The sequence below is a fragment of the Parus major genome, chromosome 4A (assembly GCF_001522545.3).
Source record: "Parus major isolate Abel chromosome 4A, Parus_major1.1, whole genome shotgun sequence".
In the NCBI taxonomy this organism is placed as follows: domain Eukaryota; kingdom Metazoa; phylum Chordata; class Aves; order Passeriformes; family Paridae; genus Parus; species Parus major.
The window spans coordinates 19647590-19673101 of record NC_031772.1 but is presented as its reverse complement, the minus strand read 5'-3'; the positions used below and the strand labels follow the sequence as shown (position 1 = coordinate 19673101).

General features: G+C 63.5%; 4 protein-coding genes across 9 annotated transcripts; 2 read left to right on the top strand and 2 right to left on the bottom strand.

The window, feature by feature from the left end:
• Positions 1-1286: 1286 nt before the first annotated feature.
• Positions 1287-12070, top strand: ZDHHC9 (zinc finger DHHC-type palmitoyltransferase 9). Its single transcript, XM_015626644.2, has 9 exons — positions 1287-1630; positions 8005-8165; positions 8701-8859; positions 9633-9770; positions 9901-9949; positions 10214-10316; positions 10450-10553; positions 10666-10831; positions 11529-12070. Exons 1-9 carry the CDS (start codon positions 1464-1466, stop codon positions 11631-11633), a joined length of 1152 nt encoding a protein of 383 aa, XP_015482130.1. The 5' UTR covers positions 1287-1463; the 3' UTR covers positions 11634-12070.
• Positions 12071-12145: 75 nt separating this feature from the next.
• LOC107203950 lies at positions 12146-13445 on the top strand. The gene is made up of 2 exons (XM_015626645.2): positions 12146-12815; positions 12950-13445. Exons 1-2 carry the CDS (start codon positions 12165-12167, stop codon positions 13223-13225), a joined length of 927 nt encoding a protein of 308 aa, XP_015482131.1. The 5' UTR covers positions 12146-12164; the 3' UTR covers positions 13226-13445.
• SASH3 (SAM and SH3 domain containing 3) lies at positions 13360-18316 on the bottom strand. Of its 5 annotated transcripts, none has more exons than XM_015626641.3 (8): positions 17928-18316; positions 15677-15769; positions 15293-15442; positions 15067-15217; positions 14846-14994; positions 14521-14727; positions 14171-14321; positions 13360-14095 (listed from the first exon to the last, which is right to left on the bottom strand). In XM_015626641.3, the coding sequence occupies exons 1-8, from the start codon at positions 17979-17981 to the stop codon at positions 13929-13931; spliced, it is 1122 nt and encodes a 373-aa protein (XP_015482127.1). In that variant the 5' UTR covers positions 17982-18316; the 3' UTR covers positions 13360-13928. The 5 variants fall into 5 exon arrangements, with proteins under 5 accessions (XP_015482127.1, XP_015482129.1, XP_015482124.1 ...); XM_015626643.3 differs by having other exon boundaries at positions 15067-15214; XM_015626638.3 differs by lacking the exon at positions 17928-18316 and having other exon boundaries at positions 15677-16581.
• A 353-nt stretch (positions 18317-18669) lies between these two features.
• XPNPEP2 (X-prolyl aminopeptidase 2) lies at positions 18670-24498 on the bottom strand. Of its 2 annotated transcripts, none has more exons than XM_015625975.2 (21): positions 24180-24498; positions 23414-23487; positions 23218-23328; positions 23075-23138; positions 22792-22896; positions 22580-22666; positions 22349-22495; positions 22136-22237; positions 21962-22043; positions 21415-21610; positions 21200-21289; positions 20989-21098; positions 20813-20890; positions 20662-20733; positions 20501-20561; positions 20276-20345; positions 20071-20175; positions 19726-19785; positions 19490-19566; positions 19249-19341; positions 18670-19004 (listed from the first exon to the last, which is right to left on the bottom strand). In XM_015625975.2, exons 1-21 carry the CDS (start codon positions 24223-24225, stop codon positions 18804-18806), a joined length of 2031 nt encoding a protein of 676 aa, XP_015481461.1. In that variant the 5' UTR covers positions 24226-24498; the 3' UTR covers positions 18670-18803. The 2 variants fall into 2 exon arrangements, with proteins under 2 accessions (XP_015481461.1, XP_015481460.1); XM_015625974.2 differs by having other exon boundaries at positions 19249-19347; positions 24180-24491.
• Between the last annotated feature and the right edge of the window lie 1014 nt (positions 24499-25512).

Below are 25512 nucleotides of genomic sequence, written 5' to 3'. Positions count from 1 at the left end.
CGGGATGCAGAGCATCGCTGTAGCGAACACACGGAGCTCTCAGGGCAGTGTCTGTCACTGCGCCCGCAGCATCCGTCCTTGTCCCCTCTGCCGCCCTCCTCCTCCACACCGGCCCGGGCACCGGGGGCTCGGGGCAGGGACAGCCGAAGGGACGGCGGTAACGAGCTGTTCCCTCGCGTCTCCATAGCAACAACCGCGGGAAAACTTGTGTATTTTCCGCTCGGGTTTGACGCTCCGGGCCCCGCCGCTGCTGGCAGCCGCGTCCCGGGGGGAGCGCTGTGTGTGGGAGGGGCGGGGTGCCCCGAGGTGCGGTGCCAGGGGATCCGGACCCCAGTGCCTGGCTGTGCAAAACCGGGTCAAAACTACTGTGCGAAACGTGGCTATGTCCGTGCGCTCCCCGCGGCGCTGGGGCTCGGCAGCCCCGTCCTTGTGGACACCCGGTGCCACAAAACGAAAAACAGGAACGGGAGGAGGCGCCGGCCGTGCCCCGCTGGAGGATGCACCGGAAGGTCTGGCGGGAGCCGCCGGGCCGGGCTGGGCCGGGCCGGGCCGGGCCAAACCGGGGCCCCACCGGAGCCCGCACCGCGCCCAGCCCCGCCCCCGCCACGTGCCGCGCCCCGCCCCCGCCCCGCCCTCCCTTGTCCGCACCGGGGCGGGGCCGAGCGCGCGGAGTGGCAGCGAACACGGCCAATGGGCCCGCGAGAAGCGGGGGTGGGAGGAGTCGCCGCGGAGTGACAGCCCTGATAACCAATGGAACTGCGAGAAGCGGCAGGGTGGGAGGATCTGCTGAGGAGTGACAGCGCACGCACCCAATGGCAAGGTGGGAAGCCGGGGGGCGGGGCGGAGGGCGCGGCGGGGCCAATGGCCGCGGCGGCTCCGCCCCGTTGGGCCGCGGGGCGTGGCGGCCCCTCCCGGCGCGGAGGGAGCGACCGGCGCGGCCCGAGCGGCACCGGCACCGGGTGAGCGGCGGCTCGGGCCCCTCCCGTCCCCTCCCCTCCCGTCTCCTCCCCTCCCGTCTCCTCTCTGGCCCTTCCCTTCCGCTCTCTCCCCGCCGGGTACCGCCACGCCCGCAGAGCCGGGGCTGCCCTGCCCTGTGTGGCCCGGCCCTGCCGCGTCCCCTCCCGGTGCGGAGCCGCCCCGCCGCCCCCTCCCGCCTAGCCGAGGGGCTTCCTGCCCGCGCCCTGCGCCCCTCCCTGGCGGATTCCCACGGCAGCGCCCCTCCCGGGCGCGGGGTTTCCATGGCGACGGCGGCCGCCGCCCCCCGCTCCGGTGCCGCCGCCGCCCCGGTGCTGACCGAGCCCTCTCCCCGTTGCCTCTCCCGCAGCCGCCGGCCCAGCCCAGCCCAGCGCGGCCCCGCGGGGCCCCGATGATGCCGGGCGCGCGGGCGGCGGAGCAGCAGCAGCAGCAGCAGCAGCAGCGCCCGAGCGTGCGGCGGCCGCTGCCGCCCCAGTGACGGCCCCGCCATGTCGGTGATGGTGGCGAGGAAGAAGGTGGTTCGGAAATGGGAGAAGCTGCCGGGCAGGAACACCTTCTGCTGCGACGGCCGGATCATGATGGCCCGGCAGAAGGGCATCTTCTACCTGACGCTCTTCCTCATCCTCGGCACCTGCGCCCTCTTCTTCGCCTTCGAGTGAGTTCCCCGGGGACCCCGCGGGACGGGGATGGGGATGGGGATGGGGACGGGCCGGTGTGCCCGAGGCCCTCGGGCTGGGGAGGGGAGCCCGGCTCGGTGCAGCCCGGCAGAGTGTGGCTCTCCCTGTCCAGATCTGCTTCCTCACCCTCGGCAGACTGAGCCCGGAGGTTCTGGGGAGAACGGGCCCTGCCGGAGCCGTGCCGGGGGGTGATGCTGGCCCCGCTTCCCCGTGGGTCACCTTCTGTCTGGGGCTTGGCAGTGCCGAGTGTTCCGGCCCCAGGGCAGCGGGGTGCGAGGGCACTGCTGCTGCTGCTGCTGCTGCTGCTGCGGCCCCAGCTCGCGGGGGCACCTGCAGCTCCCACATCAGCCCCAGCGGGAGCTGACCCCAGCCGGAGCATCAATAAGGAGAGAGCTTGGGGGTCCTGCCAGTGTGAGCTGCCCCCAGGCTGCTCTGCAGCTAGAGCCATGCTGGAACTTGGGAAGGATCTGACCACCCCTTACATCACCTCGGCAGCCCAAAGACCTTCAGCCAAAACCTTTGATCCTGCTGAAAAAGAGGGGTCTGCCCCCTCCCCTCAGCTCTTCCTGGGAGTTGAGTTGGCCTTAGACTAATTCTAAAATCAAAAAACAAACAAAAAGGGAAAAGCCTGTGTTTGTCTGGGCCGGTGCTGTGGGAGGGGGCAGGACACCCCTGTTGCCTGGCTAGAGGATGAGTTTGGATCAGCTAAACAACTGCAAAACTTCCCTTCCTCGGTCTCCATGGACATGTTTGTGTTCTGGGGCAGCAGAAGGGCTGAAACAGGGTTGGGTAACACAGAAGCTCGCAAAGCCAAGAGGAACGAGTGGAGGACCTGCTCTCTGGCTAAGCCCTGGCCATTCCTGCAGTTCCAAAAAGCCCTCGGCCCAGATGCTGTCCTCCTCAGCATCGTTCCTAAGCCAGGGAACTTGTTTCCACATTCCCTGGCCCCAGTGTGTTTCTCCCTGGTTCCCTGCCCAAATTATCTGTGTCTCAGTCTGAATTCCGAGGTACCAAGTGACAGCACTCTTGGTTTGATGTTTGGGGTTTTTTCCATCTGAAAAATGGGGCTGAGCCTTCCTGCCTTACAGGAGGAACTAATAGGTGTTTCTGCTCCAGAAACACTTACTGCTGCACCAGAAACACTGATTTGAGGGATAATTGCTCTGGCTCCCTGTGGATCCTGTCCGTAGCAGGAGAGTGAACCACATCCCGCTCCGCCGTGCTTGCGCCAGGCTGAGTGAGCCAGGGCTGTTTTCCAGACCCAGGCTGTGGTCAGGAACGTGACTGGAAATTCCTTGAGAAGCCCCTTTCCGTGCTCTGGCAGGCCCGTGGAGGGGTCGCCTGCACCAAGACATCCAGGCCTTGCCCTGGAGGGTGGGCTCTGCAGGGGGAATGCTGCTGGGAACAGAATCACTTCTGAATTTTAGTTAAATCATCTGAGCGAGATAAGGAGAAGTGTGGGAAAATCCAAACACCCATTTGATTCTTTCAGTGCAGAACACCTCGGTGATTTTTTTTGTTTGGAAGAGAGTGGGCTGTTTTGAACTTGTTTGGGGATTTTTGAATTTGGGATAGGGATGAAATGTTGCCTTCTCTGCTGGAAACACTCCCCAAGGTCTCTGTTTCACTGATCAGGCCGAGATAAGCAGCTTGGCTGCTCAGGAGTCCTGCATGCGTAGGGAGCTTTGGGTGAGGATCTCAGCCTCGATCTTTCACCGTGCTGTCTGTTTGTCTCAGTGTTTGGCTGATTCTTTAGCGTTTGCACGGGAATTCCTGGTTTCCCCTTAAAGTTGGTGTCTGGGTTGTGAGCGCGGCAGCCGGGGGTGGGCGGAGGAGCCCTTCCCTCGCTCCCTGCAGGCTGCCTGTGCCTGTGCTGCTCCATTCAGCTGAATCACTTGCGCAGTGACACCTTGTCTGAGCACGGCTCCTGCTGCCCAGAGCCAGCATCTGGCTGCTCGCCCTGCGCCGGGCTGGGCTCCATCCCCTGCTCCAGTTACAGCCGAGGCCGGTGGGGACTGGTACCCACCTCAGGAGAAAAGCCACTGCTGTCCCTTCCCAGCCCTGGAGCGATGGCCTCGCTCACGGGGCTGCTGCTGCTGCTGTTTTCCTCCGAGTTTCTCCAGTGCTGCTCCTCGGTGGCCACAGGCTGAGCCACCCCTGCCCTGTGGGTGGGAATTTGTGGTGTTGATCCCCCAGATCTCAGCACTGTGTTCTGGGACTGGGGAAATGTCTCCATCCAGGAGCAAACAGGAGCCAGAGGCTGGCAGAACTCAGCGCTGTGCCTGAGATCCGACTCCTCCCTCCTAGATAAGGCACAGGGACAGAGCTGTGCTGGCTCCCGGGAACGGCTCTGCAGCGACCGACCCGAGTCCTCTGCCCAAGGACACCTCTGTCACCACAGCTCCCACGGCGTGGGGCTGCTCCCTGCAGAGTCCCAGACCTGTGTTTGACTGGGTCTGCTCCGTAACATATCCCATAAAATACAGTTTCACATCCTCTTGGCATTATTTCAGACTCCTAATGGTGTTTCAGCCCTGTGGTTGGCCACTTAGCTGTGTGCTGTCTGCTTGAGGTGTTCCAGCACGAGGAGAAGACCAGATAAAGCACTTGTAAAAAATCCCTTTAGGAACTGGGATGATGGGATGCAGTGCCTGCTCTTGGGCTGGGAGTTCCCTTTGCAGTTCCTGTCTCTCCTGAAGCGAGTTCCACACTCAGCTGAAGGGAATGGGATTTCTTTTGTCTCTGGCTTTTCAGCACAAAACTTGACATCTGTAAATGTTAAAGATAGCATCAGCAACACCGGCTCCTCACGGGAAGGGGCTGCTCTTGCATTTTCCAGTGCACAGGCATGTTTGGCACTTTGGTTTTCCTACTTTCCTAGCTTTGTAGAGATGAAAATGTCTCTGTTTTCTGATGAGTTGAGAACACGTACACTGCCCATTGTGTGACTGTATTTTTCAGTTGTGATTTCCAAAGCCCAGAGACCCAAGACTCACAGAGGGGCCTCTGTGCTGGCATAACCTCTGGTTAGATCTGTGTAAAACATGGTCAAAACTTACATGTGAGTGTTAACCTGAGTTTTCAGGTGGTTTTAAGTAATTGTAATTTCTCTCAATAGAAGTCAACTTTTTGGTGTCCAGAGTTCAACTTGTTTTGTTCCTATTTCTGCGGGAAGTGGCTACTCCTGGGGTTTGGATTGACCTTTTTTTCATATGTGGGCTCCTTCTCAGGAGATGACTTCACCCTCCCTGCAGCCTCCACGTCCCCTGTGGCACCCCCATTCCTGGGCAGACCTTGGGGTGATTTGCCTGTGCGGAGATTTGAGATTTTAACCGGGAAAAGAGCAGTAAGATCGGTATAACACGTGTGTGTCACGTGTCAGAAACACACGGGGTGCGCTGTGGCACCGCCAGCAGATGGGGAGAGGTTCCAGGGAGAGCTCCAGCCCTGCCTGGTGCTGCTGGGAAGGGCCAGGACACAGGGCTGTGGTGAGGCCAGGTTTGAGAGCAGCTGCAGTGCCCTGCTGAGGGTCAGGCGCTGGGGAAGGACACGGCTCTGCTGGCACTCAGGCCGGGCACACGCTGGGGCTGTGCTGGGCTCAGGAAGGTTAAACAGGTGACATGTGGGTGAGTGGCACTGCAGAGCTCGTGCTGAGCCCTGCCTGGGACATGCACTGCCCTGTGGCCGTGGCTGCAGGCCCTGTCCCCTTCCTCCAGAGCTTTGCTCAATGTGCTGATTACAACAGACCTTCCCACAAGCACCGTTCCTCCTGGCACCTCCCAGCTGCTTCTCCTCCTGCTCCCCATCCCAATGATCTCTTTGTTCAGCCTTCCTGCCCCCAGCCCACCCCGCTGTGATGATGACTTGTGATAGTGCTGTTATTGTCTGCTTTTTGGTGACAAGATGCTCCAGAGCACAGATATGGTGCTGGGAGTGGGGGAGCAGCATCCTCACATGCCAGCAGAGCATCTCTGTGGGCTCTGGGCTCTCCCAAACAAAAGATCTTTAAATGTCTGTTCCTGAGCAGTGAAATGGCTTCGAGACAAGGCTCAGACTGAAGTTACCCCAGTGCTGGTGAGTTCCTGGGGACCAGGTCAGGACCTTGTGTGGCTGCATTCCCTGCCATGGCCGTGTTCCCTGGAGGTCACAGAGGAGTCAGGCCGGGTTGGCACAGCAGAGGGGGTGGCACGTGGTGGTGGAAATGCAGTTTCACCGTGGTGGGAGCTCCTCTGGCTCTCACCTCTGCCCTCACCTGCAAGGGGCCACAGAAGGCAGCCCAGCTAAGGGGGCTCATGGCTCACAGCACAGCTCATGGATCATGTTTAAACCCACAGTGTTCATGTTGTCACACATGAACACAGCACATGTCACACAGCAGTTCCAAAAGCTCTTGTATCAGCTGGACAAGGGTCAGGCTGCAGCCCTTTGGGGCACACAGTGTCCAGCTTTTCAAAGAAGAATCACAGAATCATTTAGGGTGGAAAAGACCCCCAAGACCATTGAACCCAACCTGTGACTGGTCACCACCTTGTCACCCAGCCCAGAACGCTGAGTGCCACATCCCCTTGTTCCTTGGACACCTCCAGGGCTGGGGACTCCACACCTCCCTGGGAAACCCCTTCCAGTGCCTGACAGCCCTTTCCATGGAGAAATTTCTCCTGATGTCCATCCTGAACCTCCCCTGGCACAGCTTGAGGCTGTGTCCTCCTGTCCTGTCACTGATTGCTTGGGAGAAGAGGCTGACCTGCACCTAAATCCATGTTCTGTGTTCCTAACCCCATATTTCTACCCCAAATGGGCTCCAGGGTTTTTGTTTACTTGCTGACTGACTGGCAGCTGTCCCTGGACTTTGCCCTTGCACAGGGAGTGCAGAGTTATCTTGGGCTGCCTGAAGACGATAAGCTGTGCCCTGCAGTTCTTGGGCTGTGGGCAGGGCTGGGCACAGGGACGTTGTTTTGGGGAACAGCAGAGTGTGCAGTGTCTGAAATGAAGGATGTTGGTTTAGGGGCCGGGCCCTGTGTGTTGCTGTGGGCTCCTGGTGTTGCAGCTGTGACTGAAGTGTGCTGTAGCTTCAGTGTGCAGCCCTTCTGTCCCTGTCCCACGTGGGGGACAGTGCTGGAGTCAGGCAATGGCCCAGGAAATGTTCCTGCAGCACAGGGCCTGTGTGCTGCCAGCTGGAGCTGGGGACTGCATTGTGTTTGGGGAATCTGTGGTGGGAATGCTGTCCAGAGTGAAACTGTGCTGTGGAGGTGATGGAAATGGCCTCGCTTGGGATGGCAGCCCCCGCAGGGAGGATAATCCCTGGCCCCTCACTGCCATAGCCTGGTGCTCCCATGGAGAGTGACTGTGGAGCAGCAGGAGCCTGGCTGGATCCAGCCCTCAGCAGCAGGGATAAAGGGTGGATCCCAGAAAGCCTGGGTGCCCAGCTGCATCAGGAGGCTGGGAAGGGAGCAGTGGTGAGACATGGCACAGGTGGTGGGATTTAGGTGGGGTTTCCCTTACGCCGTAGCAAAGCTCCATAGGAACTTCACCCCAACATCAGCAGGGTTTTCTGAAGGAATCAGGGTAAAAAACGTCAAAACTAAAACGTGACTTCTGCCCAGGCCCCCCACACAGGGGGTTCTGCAGCACCTGTGGGGCTGTGGGTGTCCAGGAGCAGCACAGCCGTGGTGAGATGAGTCCCATGCTCCCTTTGCATCTCCTCCATCAGTGGGATCAGCACTGTAAACTCCTCATTGGGCCTTCCTGCATTTACAGAGCAAACAAACCTTGCTCCCTTTTGAGCTGGGGGAGTCTTGAAGCAGGAGCCTTTCTGCTTTGTTTGGAGTGTTCTAGTCTGTTGTCTCAGGAAAGCCAAAGGAAGCCAGATGTCTTGTTGCATGGGAATGTTGTGCTTCCACAGGATGCACTTATTCCCAGTAATTTCTGTGGTGCTGGAAGCTCCTGCCCTTTGGGGTTAGCCAGGGATTCCCACCATCCCCACAGGTTTCCATGCCTAATGGCTCTCCAGGTGTGGGGTCCCTGACCAGGCCTTGGGTGCTTCTCCCAGTGGTCTGGGCCATCCCTTGGCAGCAGGAATGGAATGGACAAGGTCTCTCCAGCTGCTTGTGTTTCTGGCATTGCTCAAAACAGGAGCTGAAGACAGAACAGAGGCTGGGAAGTACCTGTGCCTGGCTGGTGGAAGACATGGAGATCTGTGATGGTGCCCAGTGGCTGGATGTGCCCAGGAGTGTTCCCCTGGGGGGGTGGGATCAGAAGGATGCCCTGAGCTCTGTGCTCCAGATCCAAGCAGTGCTGCAGAGCTCCCGGCTCTGGTGCTGTGGCAGCTCTGACTCACGGTCCGTGTCCGCAGGTGCCGGTACCTGGCTGTGCAGCTGTCCCCGGCCATCCCCGTGTTTGCAGCCGTTCTCTTCCTGTTCGCCATGGCCACGCTGCTGCGGACGAGCTTCAGCGACCCCGGCGTCATCCCGAGGGCCCTGCCCGACGAGGCAGCCTTCATTGAGATGGAGATCGGTGAGTGTGGAGCGGCCGGGCTGCTGAGGGCAGGAGAAACCTCTCTATTATTGCACATTTCTAGGTTACAGTCCCTGCAGAGCTTGTCCTCCTGGCTGGACCTCCAAAAGTGAGGATTGCCCCAATCTGCTGGCTCACTGTCCTTGGCCGAGTCTCAAGAAGGCGGCACGATGTACCTGCGGCCCTCTCTGGGAGCCGCTTTCTCTCCCATAGCCGTGTACAAACTCGGTTTGCTTTTGAGAAGGGGTGCAGAAATCTTGGCATGGTCCCCTTGATCCTTCAGGGAGAGAGGAGCTTTGGTGCACGCAGGTGATAACACCCAGCCCACTCTCAACATGCCCACAAAAGCTCTGGCATCCCTTTTCCTGCCTCCAAGCTGCCAGCTTGGCTCTGGCCCGGGCGAGCGGAGCTGCAGCCTCGGGCTGTGGAGCCAGCGGGCTGGGATCCCGCCGTGACAAGGCAGGGAAGCAAGCTGTCGTCCAGGCCCGCCGTGCCGGAGCAGCCGGTCCCACCCGTGCCCGGTTCTCTCTGGCAGAGGCCACCAACGGGACGGTGCCGCAGGGTCAGCGCCCGCCCCCGCGCATCAAGAACTTCCAGATCAACAACCAGATCGTGAAGCTCAAGTACTGCTACACGTGCAAGATCTTCCGGCCGCCGCGCGCCTCGCACTGCAGCATCTGCGACAACTGCGTGGGTGAGTGCGGCTCGGGCCGGCCTGCCCCGCGCACGGGGACAGGGACAGGGACACACCACGGCCACCTGTGGACACCTCTGGCCCGGGACAGTGTCCACGCTGCCTCATCTTGCACTCGAGGAGCTTGAGGTCCGCTCAGAACCTGGGGCCAGGTGGTTCCTCTTTGGCAATAACCGAGTCCAGCTGCTCTGTGTACACGTGTGGCCCGTTTTTGGGTTCTGCTGGCCATGCAGGACTGGGGGGTTCCAGTGCAGAGTTGTGTCTCAGGTGACAGCAGCTCCATCAGCACAGAGGTTGTGCCGTTCCCTGGGGTGCCCTGGTTGTTGTCCTCCTTCTGTGTCCTCCTAACATGTTCAGCATCGGTGCCCCAGGCAGAAATCCCATCCTTTTGGACCCCTTTCCTCCTCTTCAGATTCCCAGCCTTCAAGTGTTTATGCAGTTTCTTGAACCTTCTCCTGATTTTTCCAGGGTAAGAACTTGGGGTCCCCCAGGCTTTCATCTAACCCACATGCTGTGGTACCCCAGGGAGAGAAGACACATGAGGGGTCAAACTCAAATGCTCTCTTAATGTGCAAAAGGATTCATTATAAAACAATTTTGAACTTTGACCTCCTGAAAGGAGTCCAGGATATGGGGTCCCGACTGAGCAGAGGGTTGAACTTGGCAGTTTGTGTCAGCCTGGGGGATTTTTGAGGTGGGAGCACAGGAGCAGGGCTCTGGAGGTGGGCAGGGCCGTGCCAGGGCAGTGCTGATCTTCATCTTGACTTCCCCAGAGCGCTTCGACCATCACTGTCCCTGGGTGGGCAACTGCGTGGGGAAGAGGAACTACCGCTACTTCTACCTCTTCATCCTCTCGCTCTCCCTCCTCACCATCTACATCTTCACCTTCAACATCGTCTACGTAGCACTGAGTGAGTCTGCCTGGAGGGCTGGGAGGGAGCAGGGCTGCAGGTGGTGCTGTGAAACCAGAGTGATGGAGTGGGAAAGGGAACTGGACCCAGGGGGATGTTCCAGATGAAAATAAATCTTTTTCTGTTGCAGAATCTCTGAAGATTGGGTTTCTGAACACGTTGAAGGAAACCCCAGGGACATATCCTTCCATGGTCCCGAGGGTTTGACTCCTCCAAAACTGGGGGTTAGTGGGAGCTGTGCTGTGGAGTGGCTGCCTAGGCCACTCTGAGTCTTCCCAGCATTTTCCCCTGGATGTCAATGTGGGGAGCAGTTTCTTTGCTTTGGGGAGGAGAATAAACCAGAGAACAGTGGCTAGGAGAGGCAGAGAGGGTGGTGTTTGTGGGGCAGTAACAGGTGGGCTGGGCCTGCTCTTGGGCTGTTCCCAGTCCTTAACTGTTCTCACTGTACTGGAGGTGCTCATCTGTTTCTTCACGCTGTGGTCGGTGGTGGGGTTAACTGGGTTCCACACCTTCCTGGTGGCACTGAATCAGACAACCAACGAAGATGTAAGTAGAGCCTTCCTCTTCCTCTGAGCTGTCACCATTTCTCAGTGTGTCGAGGCTGTGCACAGCACAGGGATCTGGGGGCTGGGGCAGGGTGTCCTTGGAGTAAACCTGAGCTTGTGCCCAACAATTTCAGATTAAGGGGTCCTGGACTGGCAAGAACCGTGTGCAGAATCCCTACAGCCACGGCAACATCGTGAAGAACTGCTGCGAGGTGCTCTGTGGGCCCCTGCCCCCCAGGTGAGCTCTTGGGGGGCAGCCTTGACTTTTGTCTTCCACCAGCCCTTCTGCTGGGCAGAGAGGAGGGGTCTGGGGAGACGGGGGTCTCTGATGGCCTGGTGTGTTCTTGCAGTGTCCTGGACAGACGGGGAATCCTGCAGCAGGAGGAGAGCACAGCTCAGGAGGGGTCGTGCCTGCGGGGACCCGGCACGCAGGAGCCCCCGGCCACGCAGGGCCCTGGGCAGGCCCAGGAGGGTGGCATGAAGCAGCAGGATGGCAGCATTCCTCTCCCCAGTGCTGTGAGTGATCCCCTTGGGAGCTGGAGGGGCTCTGGGACAGTGAGAGAAAGCTGAAAGTGTGACTTGGGAAGGACAAAACGACAGGAGGGGGCAATGTGAGAGGCTGCTGCTGTTTGCTCTGACCAGCGTGTCTTGGTTTCCTTGGATTTCCTCAGAGGAGATCACAGCTGGCTGCAGTTCTGGAGATCAGTCCTGCCATGAGAGCACTCGGGAGCTGTTGCCCATGGAGCTCAGCGGGGCTGGGGAGGGCTGGGAGGTTGCAGACATCCTGTTCTGGTGCTGTGTGTGAGCTGCAGGGCTGTCCCTGGGATCTCCATCCTTGGAGAAAGCGGTTGTGGCCCTGAGCAGCCTGCTCTGTCTTTGAAATTAGTCCTGCTTTAAGGACACAGTTTGACAGGGGACCTCCAGCACGCCCTTCCCACCCGAATTATTCCATGAATGTGGTGAGAAATGGCTCGGCTTGGGCATGAGCTGCCTTTCTCTGGTGGACACAGTCCAGACACTTTTTCTGGAGCAGTGAAGAGCTCCAGCTCTTCCTGAAGCTGCTGTTGTGCCTGTTGGCTGGCCCCTGGCTTTGGTTTCTCCTTTTCCCAAGGCCAGCTGAGAGCGCTGTCCGTGGAGGAGCGCTGGGGCTGCGGGCTCAGGCTCTGTGCCAGGGCTGTCCCTGCAGGTCACCGTGTCCCCTCTGTCTCCCCAGGTCCCTGCACCGTCCGTGGCTGACACCGAGAAGCCAGAGGAGAAGCAGCGAACGCCTGGGGAGCTCCCGGTGCCCCCCCCGGACGCTGGGCGAGCGGAGCACTAGCATCTGCTTGGAAGGGAGAACTTTGTTGTTTTGTCTAATCAAAGCTGGAAGTGGAGGAGGAGAGGAGAAGGGCTGGATGGCAGGCACCCAATTCCCCATGGCCATTTTGCTTTAGTCATTACTCACGGCGGTGACGCGGGACGGCGAGCGCGGGTGGCACGCCCTGGGCACCGCGGGCACTGCACAGCAGGGCTGCCTGGGGCTCTGCTCCATCCCGCCTCAGGGCTGGGGCTGTCCCTCTGCCCGGCCCAGCCTGCTCCCTCCTGCTGAGGAACCCCCGAGGAAGGAGAAAGCAATGGTGGCAGCACCGTCCTCGCTCCCCTCCTCCCTCCTTCCTCTCATCCGTCGCGTTGTTTCGTGGTTGGCGTGGCAAGGCTTGTCAGGAGACAGTTTGGTGGCCCAAGGACCCAAACAAGTGGGGAGGAGTTCTGCTGGCAGCGGTTTTTAAGTTTCTTCCTGTGTTCCTTTCCATGTGATGTAACAAGGCAGCAGCTATGAGGGGACCCTCCCTCCCATCCCATCCTGCCCTGGATGGTGCTCACAGCACCCTGGGCTTGGAGGGAGGGAGAGGGCAGCCGGGGTGGGCTGGGCTGCAGGGAGGGGTCTGCCTGTGCCTCTGGCCCCTGGCTGCTGCTGGGTGTCCGCACTGAGCCCTCCCCAGCTGTGGCACAGCAGCTGTGCAGAACCTCAGCCCCGATTCTGTGTTGTGTCATTGCACCCCCGTGTGCCCCCCTTGCCTTCCTCTGCTGTTCTCAGCCATCCTGGACTGGCTTTGGGAGCCTTGCACCTTCCCAGGATTGCACCGGCTGCCCGGGGCTGGGCTGTGTGGTGTGGGTCACTTCTGTCCTCAGCAGAGGGGGAGAGGCTGGGGGATGGTGGGGGAGCTCTGTGCCGTGGCAGGGCTCCCCCCACTCCACCGTCCTCACCCTGCACTGGCAGGAGCTTCACTCACACCTCTGGGATCCCCGCAGAGCTGGCTGGTGGAGGAGAGGCCATTCCGTGCCCTGGCAGCTCCGCAGCCCTGGCTGCAGCACTGGGCACTGCTGTTCCTCCCCACGGCTGTGTGCTGGCTGCTGGGGGTGTCCTGCCTGGCCAGTCCCGTCTGTGTGTCCCTGGTGCTCCTGCCTGGCAGGGGGAAATGGCTGCTGCTCCGTCCCTGGCCTCCTGTGCCACCCTGCAGTGGTGAGGAGTGGGCACGGCCAGACCCTGCTCCTGCTGGAGCCTGGCCTGTGCCCCCCTGCTCCTCCTGTGCCCCCCTGCTCCTCCTGTGCCCCCCCTGTTCCTCCTGTGCCCCCCATGCCCCTCCGTCTGCAGTGGTGAGGAGTGGGCACGGCCAGACCCTGCTCCTGCTGGAGCCTGGCCTGTGCCCCCCTGCTCCTCCTGTGCCCCCCTGCTCCTCCTGTGCCCCCCCTGCTCCTCCTGTGCCCCCCGTGTTCCTCCTGTGTCCCCCTGCTCCTCACCCGGGCTGGCAGCGAGGGCTGTGCTGTGAACATGGCACTGCCGCCTCTCCCGGCTGGAATGTGGCAGGGAAGGAGCCCTGGCCGCTGCATCCAGCACAGCCCCATCCCATTCCAGCCCCCACGTGCTGCTGACCAAATCTGCAATTCGGTGCGAAAAAGTGTAATTTTTGGCTCTGCTGCTCCCTGTTCCAAGAGGTGTGTGGAGTGCTGCCTGCCAGGACCTGCCTGCACGGGTCAGGGTCTCCAGAAGGAAGGAAAGGGTTGGGTGAGGGTTGGATGTTCTTTATTTTTTTCTTATTATTATTTTTTTTAATTTTAAAACAATGAAGGAAACTTAATTGGTTTGAAAATGGCTGAGCCTTAGCCCCTGCGTGTCTGTGCTGCCCCAAGCCAGCTGCCTCTTCCCCCTGCCCCGTGCGATCCCAGGACTCCATCTCACACTTCCAGGGGTTACCTGTGTCGTTCACATCCTGCTGTCCCCCACGGCAGGTGCGGGAGGGTTCTGTGTGTCCGTGCTGGGAAAGGTGTCCTGGGCAGGCTTCAGGTGCCTGCAGACACGGCTTCCATCCCCAGCTCCCTTCCTGAGCCTGCCGGCAAACCTGGGCAAGGCGGGCAATGCCTGCGGTGTCTCGGTGGGGAGCGGGGTGCCCGGTGTGCCCAGAGTCAAAACAGACACAGAATGTCCTGGGGCATCTCGTGCCCACCCAGCATCTGGCTCTGGTGCAGGGGCCGAGCCGGGGGCCACCACGGGGGCTCGGCTGTCCCCTCCAGCAGCCGTCCCCTCCAGTCCAGCCCCGCCGCTGGGGCCGGAGCGGGAAGCGGCGGTGCCGGTGTCTCAGGGGGATCCTGCCATGGACAGAGCCCCCAGCTCGGCCTCCTCCCGGCTGCCGTCCAGGGTCTCTGATCCCTCGAAGCAGCCGGAGTCGCGGGGAATGTCCCCTTTGGGCTCCGAGGGCGATGGCAGGGCGTCGGAGGTGTCACCATCCTCGGGCTCGCTGCCTGCTGGCAGAGGGGCCGTGGCGTTAGCGGAGCTGCCGTGCCCGGCCGGGGCTCTCCCACCCCCAGACCCTTCCTTACCGTCATAGTCCAGCAGGAGCTCGGCGGCCGTCAGCAGCTTGGCGCGGTGCTGGGGGTCCGTGATGTGCAGCTCGTTCAGGTGGGTCTCCCGCAGCTCCTTGAAGTCCTCCAGGGTCTGGTAGCCGTTCAGCAGGAGGGTGGAGGTGTGTTCCTGTGTGTGGAGCGGGGCTTGGGTGGCTCCCCCTGACCCCCCGTGCTGGCCTCTGGGGTCCACGGTGGGCACCTGCCCCCACAGTGCCCAGAAATGCCCCACGTGTCCCCTCTGTGTCCTGGGTGGGAGGACCCACGCAGAGGGTGGAGAGGGGTTGGTCCCGCTGCTGGCACCCGGTGCCGTGCTGGCCGTCCCTCACCTGCAGGTTGATGCGCTCCAGCAGCTCGTGGAGGGTCTTGGGCTTGAGGCGCTTGTTCCGGCTGGAGCCCCGGCTCCTGCGGGCAGGGACCGTCTCCTCGGGGATCACATCCACGTAGATGAACTTGAAGGAGCCCACCCTGTTGTTGAGCAGCCCGGTCCAGGTGCCCACAGGTGGCTTCTCGATGATGCCGATAATGTCCCCTTTCTAGGCCAAGGGACACGGGATGGTGGTGGGCACAGCCTTGGGGACAGCCGGGGACCCAGCTCAGGGTGTCCCCAGCCTCCCTCCCTCCCTCCCCAGGGCCGCAGCGGCCGTGGCTCACCCGCAGCTTCAGGGAGTCCTTGTCATAGGGGCTGGGGGTGAAGTCGGTGTGGACGCGGGCCCGGCCGCAGAAGGGGCCAGTGTAGGCTGGGCCGGCCTCCTCCAGCTGCCGGCTGTCCCCGGCATCGCCAGGGCTGGCAATGTCACTGCCTGCAGACAGGAGGGGGTCAGGGGTGCCCGGCTGGGGACGTGGGGCCGCTGTCCCGTGGGGGCCGGCCTCACCGCTGGACATCTGGCGTCCGAGGGCTGGGCGCCCGTCCTCCTCCTCGTCCTGCTCCAGGTACGACAGGGGCACTTTGTCCTGGCTCTGCTCCTCCACGCTGCCGGCTGGGGACAGGGGGCACGGGGACCCCTCCTCCTCCACCTCTCCCTGCTGGGGGTAGCGGGCTCAGGCCGAGGGAGGGGGAGCTGTCCCCGCTCAGCTGTCCGTGTCCCCAGCCCCGCTCACCTTCCCCTCGGCCAGCGCTCTCACAGCCGCCCTGCCCATCTTGCGGTTCATGGTGCGGGAAATGACCGCCCGCCACTTCCTACCCAGCTTCGTCCCGCTGCTCCGCACGGCCTCCTCCGGACTGCCGCTGCTGGGATCATCCTCAGGGATCTGCCAGAGGGAGGAGAGTGAAGGCAGAGCCCCCCACCCTGGGCAAGCCTCGGCAGGGTCATACAGGGCAGTGAGACCCCAAATCCCACCAGCGCTGGCACCCTGGGGCTGCTCCGTGACACACGGGCCCCTGGTGAGAGCAGGAGTTTTGGGAAACCAGCCCTGAAAGGGGCTGTTCCCGGGGGAGCAGGATGTGTCAGGGGGTGCTGCTGCCCGGGGGTGCTGGGAACTCACATTCTCCTCCAGGTTGAACTCCTCGTTTGACACGGGGGAGCTGACCTTGGACTTGCTGAAGTCCTTGAAGCTGCTGGAACGCTGTAGGGAAAGCTGGGAGCAGGGGCAGAGGAGTGAGGGGGGAGAGGGAAAGGTGGGAGATTGGCTTCTTCCTTCATCCCCTGCCCCAGCTCCCCTCCGCCCTTTGGGCAGCTCTGCCCGTCCCAGGGTGATGCCAGGGCTGGGAAGAGTTTTTTGCTCTCTTCCAGGAGCTGCCATGAGCCATGAACTCCCCAGAACTGGGATGTGGAGCTCTTGGTTCCCGTGCAGCTGCTTGGCACAGCATTCCCAGGGCAGGGACACTCTGGTGTGGAGCCTGGCAGTGCCGTGCTGGGAGCAGCCCAGGGCTGTGCCGTGATGCCACCCTGGCACATGGGCCAGAGCGTGGGGGGACACAGGGCTCGGCAGTGCTGCAGCTCCTCTCAGCACAGGGCAGGCAGCACCAGCAGCTGCAGGACTGAAGGTTCTCCGTGTTTTCTGCCTGTGAGCGTCACCCCACAGCCCAGAGAGCACATCCCCAGCATCACCAGCTGGCTTGGTGCCACCTCCATGCCTAAACCATTAAAGCTGGTTCTGGATCTCAGTCCTGGTGCACCTCTCTGTCCTTGCCCTGTTGAGTCTTTCCTGTGCCCCCTGCCTGCCTGCCTGCCTTCCTCTGCATGGCCTCAGGTGCCCGTCTCACATGGAAGGGTCCTCCCTGCTGGGTCCTTGGTGCCAGCACAGCCCCATGTCCCAGGTGTCCCTAACCCGGGATGGCAGCACAGCCCCATGTCCCAGGTGTCCCTAACCCGGGATGGCAGCACAGCCCCATGTCCCAGGTGTCCCTAACCCCGGATGCCAGCACAGCCCCATGTCCCAGGTGTCCCTAACCCGGGATGGCAGCACCAGCTCACAGACTGGGCCACGGTGAGCTTGGCTGCCACCAGCAGCTCTCTCGAGGCCCTCGGAGGACACAGCACGGCGCTCGCTCTGCCACCGCCACAAACAGGCATTTCCGTTCTCAAGCAGCTCCTGTGGTGGCTGAGGCCCTTCCCAGCCCTGCACAGCCCGCCTCGGTGCTGTCCCCTCTTTATTCTCCTCCTCACAGCATCCCTGAGCACTCTGTTTTGCCTTTCCCTGCAGAGGGCTGGCTCTCGGTGCAGCACGCAGCTGCACACCCGCTGTGGCTTTATGCCAGCTCCAGGTGCAGCTGTGCAGAGGGGATGCTGGCTTTTCCCCTGCTCCCACCCCAGTGCCCTGAATCCACCAGATCTGGGTCCACTGAACCCCGCAGGGCACCAGTGCTGAGATAAAACAGCTCTGAGCTGGAACTGCCCGGGCTGGAGGAGCCATGGAGAGGCTGGCAGTGGGATGTGAGTCAGGGGGGCCGGGCTCTCCCGGAGCAGGGCAGGAGGGGGAAGTGAGAGTAGCTGTGGCTGGGCGAGGGCAGGGGATGCCCACTGGGACTGGCCGGGCTGGATGGGCCACCCCCGTGCAGGACTTCAGCCAGATTTGCTGCGGGATCCTGGCAGCAGGGAGGAGCTGCCATGGCAGGGTGTGTGCCCGTCACGGGCAGGACGCTGCCACCAGCCCTGTCCCTGCTCCCCGGGGTGACCCGCTGATGCTGATGCCAGCCCAGCAAAGCTTGGCGAGAGCCGAAGTGCCGGCTGGTGTGAGACCTGGCGGGGGACGAGGAGCCGGTTTTGGCCCCCACCGGTGACTTCAGCCTCCAGGCTTGAGCCCCAGGGCGGAACACGGCCGTGCCACGGGCAGCTGCCGCTCCTGCGGCTCCCGGTGCTGCCGGAGGAAGCGGAGGATGCACGTGATGGAGCTGCAGCCCGACCGCAGCACCTCGGTGCGCAAGGGAGCTGCTCAGAGAGCCGCCACCGCAGCCACGGCCCCCAGGAAACGACAGGAGGCCATGGAGGGGGCCACGGCTCCCCCAGCACAGCCCCGCGGGCCCCGGCGGCACCGGAGCCGGCACCCGCCCCGATCCCGGGAGCTGCGCATCCCATCCGCACCTCCCGACGGGACGGAAGGCAGAGCGGGAGGTGGACAAGGCCGGTACCACCGGTACCACGCTCTGGCGAGGCCACAGTGGCAGCAGAGACGAAGTGATGGCAGGGCGTGCCTGTCCCCCGGCACCGGCCCTGCCGCTCGGCCCCCCGGGGCAGCTCTGGGTGCGCCGGGACACGTGCGGTGCCGGGGACACCTGGATGCCACCAGCACTCACCTTCCTGTGTCGCGGCTCCTTGTCGCCGGCGTTGGAAGGCTTGCGGCGCAGCATGGCGAGGGCCGGTGGCGAGGGCTCAGCGTCCGGCGGCGGCGAGAACGGCCCGGCCCGGCCCGTCCGTACCGAGCCCCGGTGCCGAGCCCGGAGCGCACAGGAAGCTCTGGCGGTCACATGAGAGGCGCTGCAGCCGTGCTCGGGGTGGCTGGCGAGGCTCGGGCTGGGGCAGGAGGAAGGAAACCCTCCACCGAGCTGCTGCCCTGCCCGGGGCCCCTGGGCGGGGACGGTCTCTGCGCCCTGACACCTCTGGGCCGTGCCGCCCCTCGGTGACGCTGCCCTCGCCCATGTGCGCTTGGGCTTCGTGTGTTTCCCCGTGCAAAAGGTGACGGTCCCCAGCCCCTCTGTCGTGCCCACCCCTGTGCCTGCTCATCCCGCTGGGTTGTGATGATGGCCAAGCCCCTCTGCGTGACGCTCGCTCTGGGATGTCCCCTGTACCCGCAGGTCCTCCCGGCTCGGCATCACCCCGCTCATGCTCCTGCTCATGGTCACCCCGCCGCTGGTCCCCGAGGGGACATCCCTGCTTGGGCTGGCTGCCCCGCATCTCCTCACTCCAAATCCTCCATTTCTGCCCCAGAATTACAGTCCGCCCAAATCCATCTCCTCGCTGTCGCCCCAGGGCTGGAGCGGGTGGCACGGGCAGGGTCACAGGAGCGGGGCCGGGAACCAGCCCGAACGAGGCAGCACATCGGACACAGCAGGGCCCGCCCTGCTCATGTTTAATCACAGACCAGCGAATGGAATACCCCCAAAAAAAGGGAAGTGAGGGCGAGGGAAGACGTCGCCCGTGGTGGGATGGATGGGGGTGCCGTGGGTGCGGGGTCAGGCCCCCAGCCCGCTGAGCAGCACCGAGAGCAGCGAGGCGAGGGCCAGCGTGCCCGCGGCGGCGGTGCCGGCGCTGCTCACCGGGAAGGGCTCGGTGCTCTCCTGCAGCCAGGCGTGCGCCTCCTCCAGCCGCTGCCGCCGCAGCTCCGGCCCCACGTGCGCCCGGATCCTCTCGTAGTAGGAGTTCAGGTACCGGATCTGCAGCCACGCACCACGGGGAGCTGGATTTGGCCTTCCCCGTCCATTTGCCCCACACCAGAGCACTGCCTCCACGTGCAGAGCTCATTGCCCCTCTTCAGCCATGCATCCATCCTTGCTCTGTCCTCATTTACCCACTCCAGCCTCATGCCACGGTCCTGGATTTTTGCTGCATCCACCCCCAAAGCCCCTGTGCTGACCTTGCATCCCTGCTCTGCCCCCCACCCCGAGCACGCCCCCGTACCTGCTCTGGGGACAGGAGGCTGAGGTCGATGAGGTTGCGGTCATAGGGCACCAGGGACACCAGCTCGAAGGTCAGGAAAGGCTCCTCCTCACTCTGGTGCTGCCACAGACAGGTGTCACTGGGTGTCCCCTACCCCCTTGGCATTGTCCCCACCCCTGACTTGATGCAGGCCCCCAGGGGGTGCCACCTTGTCACCCCTGTCACCCCTGTCACCCCTGTCACCCCATCCCCCCTGCCCTACCTCAGTCTGCGCCTCCACCACAACAGCCACATCCTCAATGCGGATCCCGAACTCGCCATCCTGGTAATACCCTGGCTCTGAGGGTTGGGAACACGCCTGGTGAGCCCCCAGCCCCAGAGGCTCCCCCAGCCCAGCCAGTGGGGCTGGCTCTGGCCCCTGAGTGGGGCTGAGAGCTGGCACTGGTTGGGCTCTGTGCCCAGGGCTGTCCCGGGGTGCCAGGGGGTGCTGGCACGTACCGATGGAGGTGAACATGCCAGCCTCCAGCGGCACATTGTTGGACTGGAAACCCACGGGCCCTGCAGGGACATGGGGCAGGATGAGCTCAGGGGATGGCACAAACTGCAGGGACACCCCAGCAAGGACCACAGAGCCACCAAGGCAAGGGTCACTACAGGGACAAGGATCATCCCAGTAAGGACCTTGGGACCACCTCAGCAAAGACCACAAGATGTTGCAAGTAGAGATTCCCCTGCCCCTTATAGAAGCTCTGCTGGGTGATGAGAAGTCCCAGTGAGCTCCTGTCCTCGTCCCTGTCCCTGTTGCTCAGCCCAATGCCCAGCACCAGCGCTGGTGGCACCTACACTCGTGGACTGAGAGGAAGTTGCCGATGCCGTGGCCGGTCCCATGGCCATAGTTGAGTCCAACGTCCCAGAGTGCCCGGCGGGCGAAGGACTCCACCGTTCTCCCTGGGGAATGGAGAGGTGGGATGGGGGCCAGGGAGCCTATGGGGCCCCCTGTGCCCTCCTGCTCCCCGTGCCAGGGGTTCTGTGCAGGTTCTGCACCCACCTGCTGTGTTGGATGGGAAGACGAGGCGGGAGAGGTCGATGTTGCCCATCAGGACACGGGTGTACGCTTCCTGCGGGGCACGGCGGGGCTGAGCGCGGTGGTGCCAGACAGCCACCCTGCACATCCAGCCCTGGCCAGGACCGAGTGCCACAGGGGGTGCTGGGCATCTCAGGGGTGTCCTGGGCAGAGCAGGGGGATCTTGGCTGCCATGGGAGGGGTTGGTACCTTCTGGAGCGGGGTGGGCTCGCCCCAGTGCACGGTACGAGTGATGTCTGTTGTCCCGTCCCTGCAGAGGGGGGATGTGAATGGGGCTGATGCAGCCCCAGCGCTGGCTTTGGGGACCCCTGGATGTGGGGCAGTGGTGGGGGTCTCTGCTCAATACGCACAGGTATTGCCCTCCGGTGTCAAAGAGGTACATCTCCCTCACAGACAGCGTCCGGCTGCTCCCGTTGGAGGGGCTGCAGGGGAGGGGGGTCAGAGCCCTCTCCCAGCTGCCCACTGCCCACCAGCCCCTGCCCACCGCTGCCCCAGCCGCACCTGTAGTGAGCCAGCGCTGCGTTGAGCCCGCTGGCAGAGATGGACTGGAAGCTGGGCCCGTGGCTGTGCTCCTGGGCCCTGGAAGGCAGCAGGGAGGGAGGGAGGGAGGGAGGGAGGTGCTGGGGGTCCCTGGCTGCCCTTCACTGGGCAGGGCAGGCCTGGGGGGCAGCACTGACCAGCGAAGGGCATCGATGTGCTGAGCCCCCGAAAACTCGTCCACCTGCCCCTGCGGGACCTTCTTCTCCAACCACAGCAGGTACTGGATGACGGCCACCGCGTCCCGGACCTGGGGGTGCCCGGTGGCAGCGGGGAGGGGGCATCAGCACCTTGCTTCCTCCAGTGTCCCCCCCGTTCTGCGGGGGACTGTGGGGAGGGGTCGGCCCTTACGTGGGCAGCTCGCAGCATCTCCTGCTCGTGGGCGTTTTTCACAGCCTTGGCCATCATGACAGGCGAGTAGTTCTCCTCCAGCAGCTTCTCCTGTGAGGGCAGGCAGGAGGTGGCACAACCACCCGTCCCCTCAGGCCCCAGGGGCAGCCGGGACGCCGTGACACGGGGCTGTCCCCGAGCCCGCAGGAGCCACACGGCCCCGGCTCGGTGCCCACCTGGGGGATGATGCCGTAGAGGCCGTAGGTGGTGTACTCGGTGCCCAGCCACACCGTGACGTTGCCCTGGGCGTAGCGGCGCAGGTGGGCGCTCACCTGCCCGTAGTCCCGCAGCTCCACGCACAGCGGCCCCGGGCAGCCCGAGAGCAGCGAGCCCCGAGCCGCCTCCGAGAGCCGCCGCTCCTCCACGAACAGGCTGCGGGGGGAGCGCCATGGGCCGGGCACGGCCGTGGGGTCACCCCCCGGCACCCCCCGACGGGAGAGAGGAGCGAGCCGGGGGGCTCAGAGGGGATGCCGGGCTGGGGACTCGGGCCGTGAGGAAAGGGAGTGTGCCGGGCCCTGGAGTGGGCTGGGAGCGGGGGGATGGATTGGGAAAGATGTGTGGCTCAGGACAGTCAGTGGGGCTGGGCACAGAGCATGTGGGGGCTCTGGGGGTAAGGGGAGACGGGGCTGAGAGAAGGTGCCATGGGGGCCGGCTCGGGAAAGGAAAGGTGGAAGGGGGGTGGGTGGTGAGCCCCCTCCGTGCCCGCAGGGACGCGCTGCCCACCTTATGGTGGTGTTGGTCAGGAGGGTGTAGGAGTAGAAGACGGGGTTGTAGGGGATGTCATCTCCGCGGAGGTTGAAGAGCCCTGCCAGGAACGAGACCTCTGCGGCTGCCGCTGCCCTCCCAGCCCCCGGCTGGAGCGCACTGTTGGCCGCTGCCGGTCCCGGGGGTACCTACAGGCCGTCTCCTCCAGCCCCGACAGCAGCACGGCCGTGGGGCGCCGCACGTGCTGCTCCATCCGCCGCCGGATCCCAGCCACCTTCTCCTGCCAGCTGCTCCCTGCCAGCCGGGCGGGCGAGCGGGGGGCTCAGCGCGGGGCCCACCGTGGGCCCAGCCGGGGGGGCTGGGGGCGAGCGCCCACCCAGAGGCTGCGGGAGGCTGGGGTCAGACCTGTGAACTCTGCTGGCAGGCTGTAGATCTCGCTGGAGGAGGGAAGGGGTCTCTGGTCACCCCACGCCTCATCCACAAGGTTGGTCTCGAGGGGGAGCAGGGTCCGGCCGGAGCCGTGCAGGGCTCGGCTGTAGCTGTTCCAGGTGTCTGGGGGTGAGCGGGTTTGGTCAATCCGCACCCAGGGGATGCCCTCCCGCGGGCGGGGTGACCCCCAGGACCAGCCGGCCCTACCGATGGAGAACAGGAAGGGGTCCAAAGCGACGTTCCCCTCGGCAGGAACCGCCCTCAGGATCCACATCGCGATGGACTCGATGGAGGCTGCAGGACAGAGCTGGGTGGCACCGCGAGTTTGCACCGTCCCGGCCCACGCCGAGCCCAGCCGAGGGGCTGAGGGGTCCTGGGAGCGGGGAGACTCAGCAGCCCCCCATCCTGCCCCCACTGACGTGTCCTCTGCAGCTCCCAGTTGCAGTCCAGCTCCCGCTCCGCCTGGGTCCAGTAGCGGCTGTCAGTCCACAGGGCAGCCGCGTCCTGTGTCACCACAGCGGTGCCTGGGACAGGGGTGGGGGCTCGGGGTCACCTCTTTCTCTCTGCCTGCAGCCGGCAGGGACCCCCAGAGGCTCCCGGGGAGTGGGACCGTGCCATGCACGTGGATGCCCAGCAATGAGGAGCGGCAGGAAGGTACCAGCCCCCCGAGCGGCGAGCCGGGGCTCCGGGGGATGCTCTCACCTGCAGAGCCGGTGAAACCCGTGATCCAGCCCAGCCGGGCGTCCCGCTCGGAGATGTACTCGCTCTGCAGCCGGGATGGAGCCGTCAGAGGTGGCCGTGGGCAGGGAGAGGGTCCCCGGGGGCGAGGGGCACTCCCCCCTTACCATGTGGGCATCCGTGGAGGGCACGATGTAGGCGTGGGTGCCGTGGGTCCGCAGGAGGCTCCGCAGCGCGGCCAGACGAGCCGTCGTGTTGGTGGCCGTCGGTGGCAGGTACTGGTGGCACAGAGACGTGCTGGGACCGGGGGGGACCCCACGCAGGGGTCTCAGGAGCAGGGAGGGGCAGCAAGGCGGGGCTCACCGGTGGGTCCGCGGAGCAATCCCGGATGTCATTCCTGGTGGAAGGAGCCGGCGGTGCCCTCCCCGCAGCACAGCCTGTGGGCACGGCGACAGCCGGGAGCCTCGGGCTGCAGCCTGGGGACCTGCTGGCCCTTTGCTCCAGCCCGGAACCGCACCGGGCAGCTGTGACCCTCGTCCCCAGCCCCGAACACCAGCCAGCCCAGCGCTGGGGCTTTTTGCAAATGCTGGAGTTTTAGCCCCAGGAATAGTGGATGAAAAGCCCCTGGTTCAAGAGGAGGTAAATCTCCCGGTGCCTGCGGTACAGTGGGACCACCACGGGGAGCAGCTGGTGCCCAGCACAGGGCACGGAGGGCTGGCAGGAGCCTGCCCGGAGCATCCCAGCACTGGGGCTGTGGAAGGGACTGGCCGTGTCCAGCTGGACCTGACCTCTCCCCAGGGCTGCTTGGCTGGGGTCCCACCGCCACTCCCTGGGCTCTCCATCACCAGCTGGCACCTGGCTTCTCACTCTGGGCCAAGGACACACAGCTTGGGACAAGGCATGATGGGGTCATCCTCAGCGTGAGGAACCTGGTCTCTGCACCCTGGGGATCTTCTCCTTACCTGTCACCTGCCCCGGGCCCATCCACAGTCGGGCTCCTACCCCGGGGCGGACCCAGCCCTGCTTCACCCAGAGCTGCGGCTGGGACATCCCACGTTCTCCACATCTGGTTCCTGGGGGTCCCAGATGTGCCGTCCCACCCCAGCGCCCCGCCCACCCTCTGCCCTACCGTGGAGCAGGAGCGCCCAGGCTGCGATCCAGAGCGGGGGACACATGGCTGTCCTGGCCAGGGGACACCGAGGGGACACTGCGTGACCGCTCCCTCCTCCTGTGCCTTTGCACGGGGGCAGAGGAATGCGGAATGGGAGGGACGAGGCCCCAGCAGACACAGGGCGTGGGCAGCAGGGCTTGTTGTCTCTTTGAAAAGTGAATTCTGCTGCTAAACAAAAGTGAACGGCAAAATCAGCACAAAGTCCAAAGATCCTGCAGGAGCAGAAGTGGGAGCGTGCCAGCTGAGCCTGGCACCACCTGATGGCCGTGGAGGGGTCGGGGAAAGGCTTTGCTCCCTGGGGAATCCCTGTGTTTCGGATCTGTGAGAGCTGACGTGGGATCTCTGGATGTCCCCCAAGCCAGTCAGCCCCCAAAGCTGTCCCTGCTCCTCCACAGGACATGGAGCAGTGCGGGCTGGCACCTGCCCCTGCCCAGTGCCCGGGCCCAGCAGCCCTGTGCTCCATGGCTCCATCCTGCTGGGATGCGCCCTTTGTCCCGCCAGGCCCATCAGCTCCGCACCTCCGTGCATCTGCCTCACTAAAACCTCCTTATCTTCATCACGAGGAGCCTTGACCTCGGGCTGTCACTCTGATTGCCCAGGTACTTCCTCCTTTAATGACTCTGGTTGTGGACAGAAGGGCTGCGAGAGGGGCAGAGCTGCTGCCACAGGCATTGGAGGTGTCCATCCCTGGCACTGACACAGATCTCCAGGGATGAGTGTCCCCACTCAGGACAGGTCATGGAGTCCTGCTTTGGTCTGGAAAGGACATCAGAGATCCTCTAGTTCTGCCCCCCTGCCGTGGGCAGGGACACCTTCCACTACCCCAGGCGGCTCCAAGCCCCTTCCAGCCTGGCCTCGGACACTTCCAGGGATCCAGGGGCGGGCACAGCTTCTCTGGGCACCCTGTGCCAGGGCCTCCTCACCCTCACAGGGAAGAATTTCCTCCCTGTATCTAATCCACACCAATCCTCTTTAATTTAAAACCACCCAGCCTTGATCTGTTGCAATGGGCCCTGCCAAAACATTTGTCCCCACTGACTCACGTCCCCGCCTGCCCAGGCTTCCAGGGCGCTCCCTACGGGATCATTGCTCATCTCAGCCCATGGAGACCTTTGGGATGTGGCCCCTCTTCCTGGGCCGGGGTCCTGCACCTCAGGGCTGGACAAAGCTGGGGCTGTGTGGGGACCACGAACCCTCTGAGCTGCTGCCTCGTTCAGTGGCACTGCACGGCCTGTTGGGCAGAGAGGAGTTAGCTCACCCCTGCAGTGACTGTCTGGCTGTGCCACTGTTC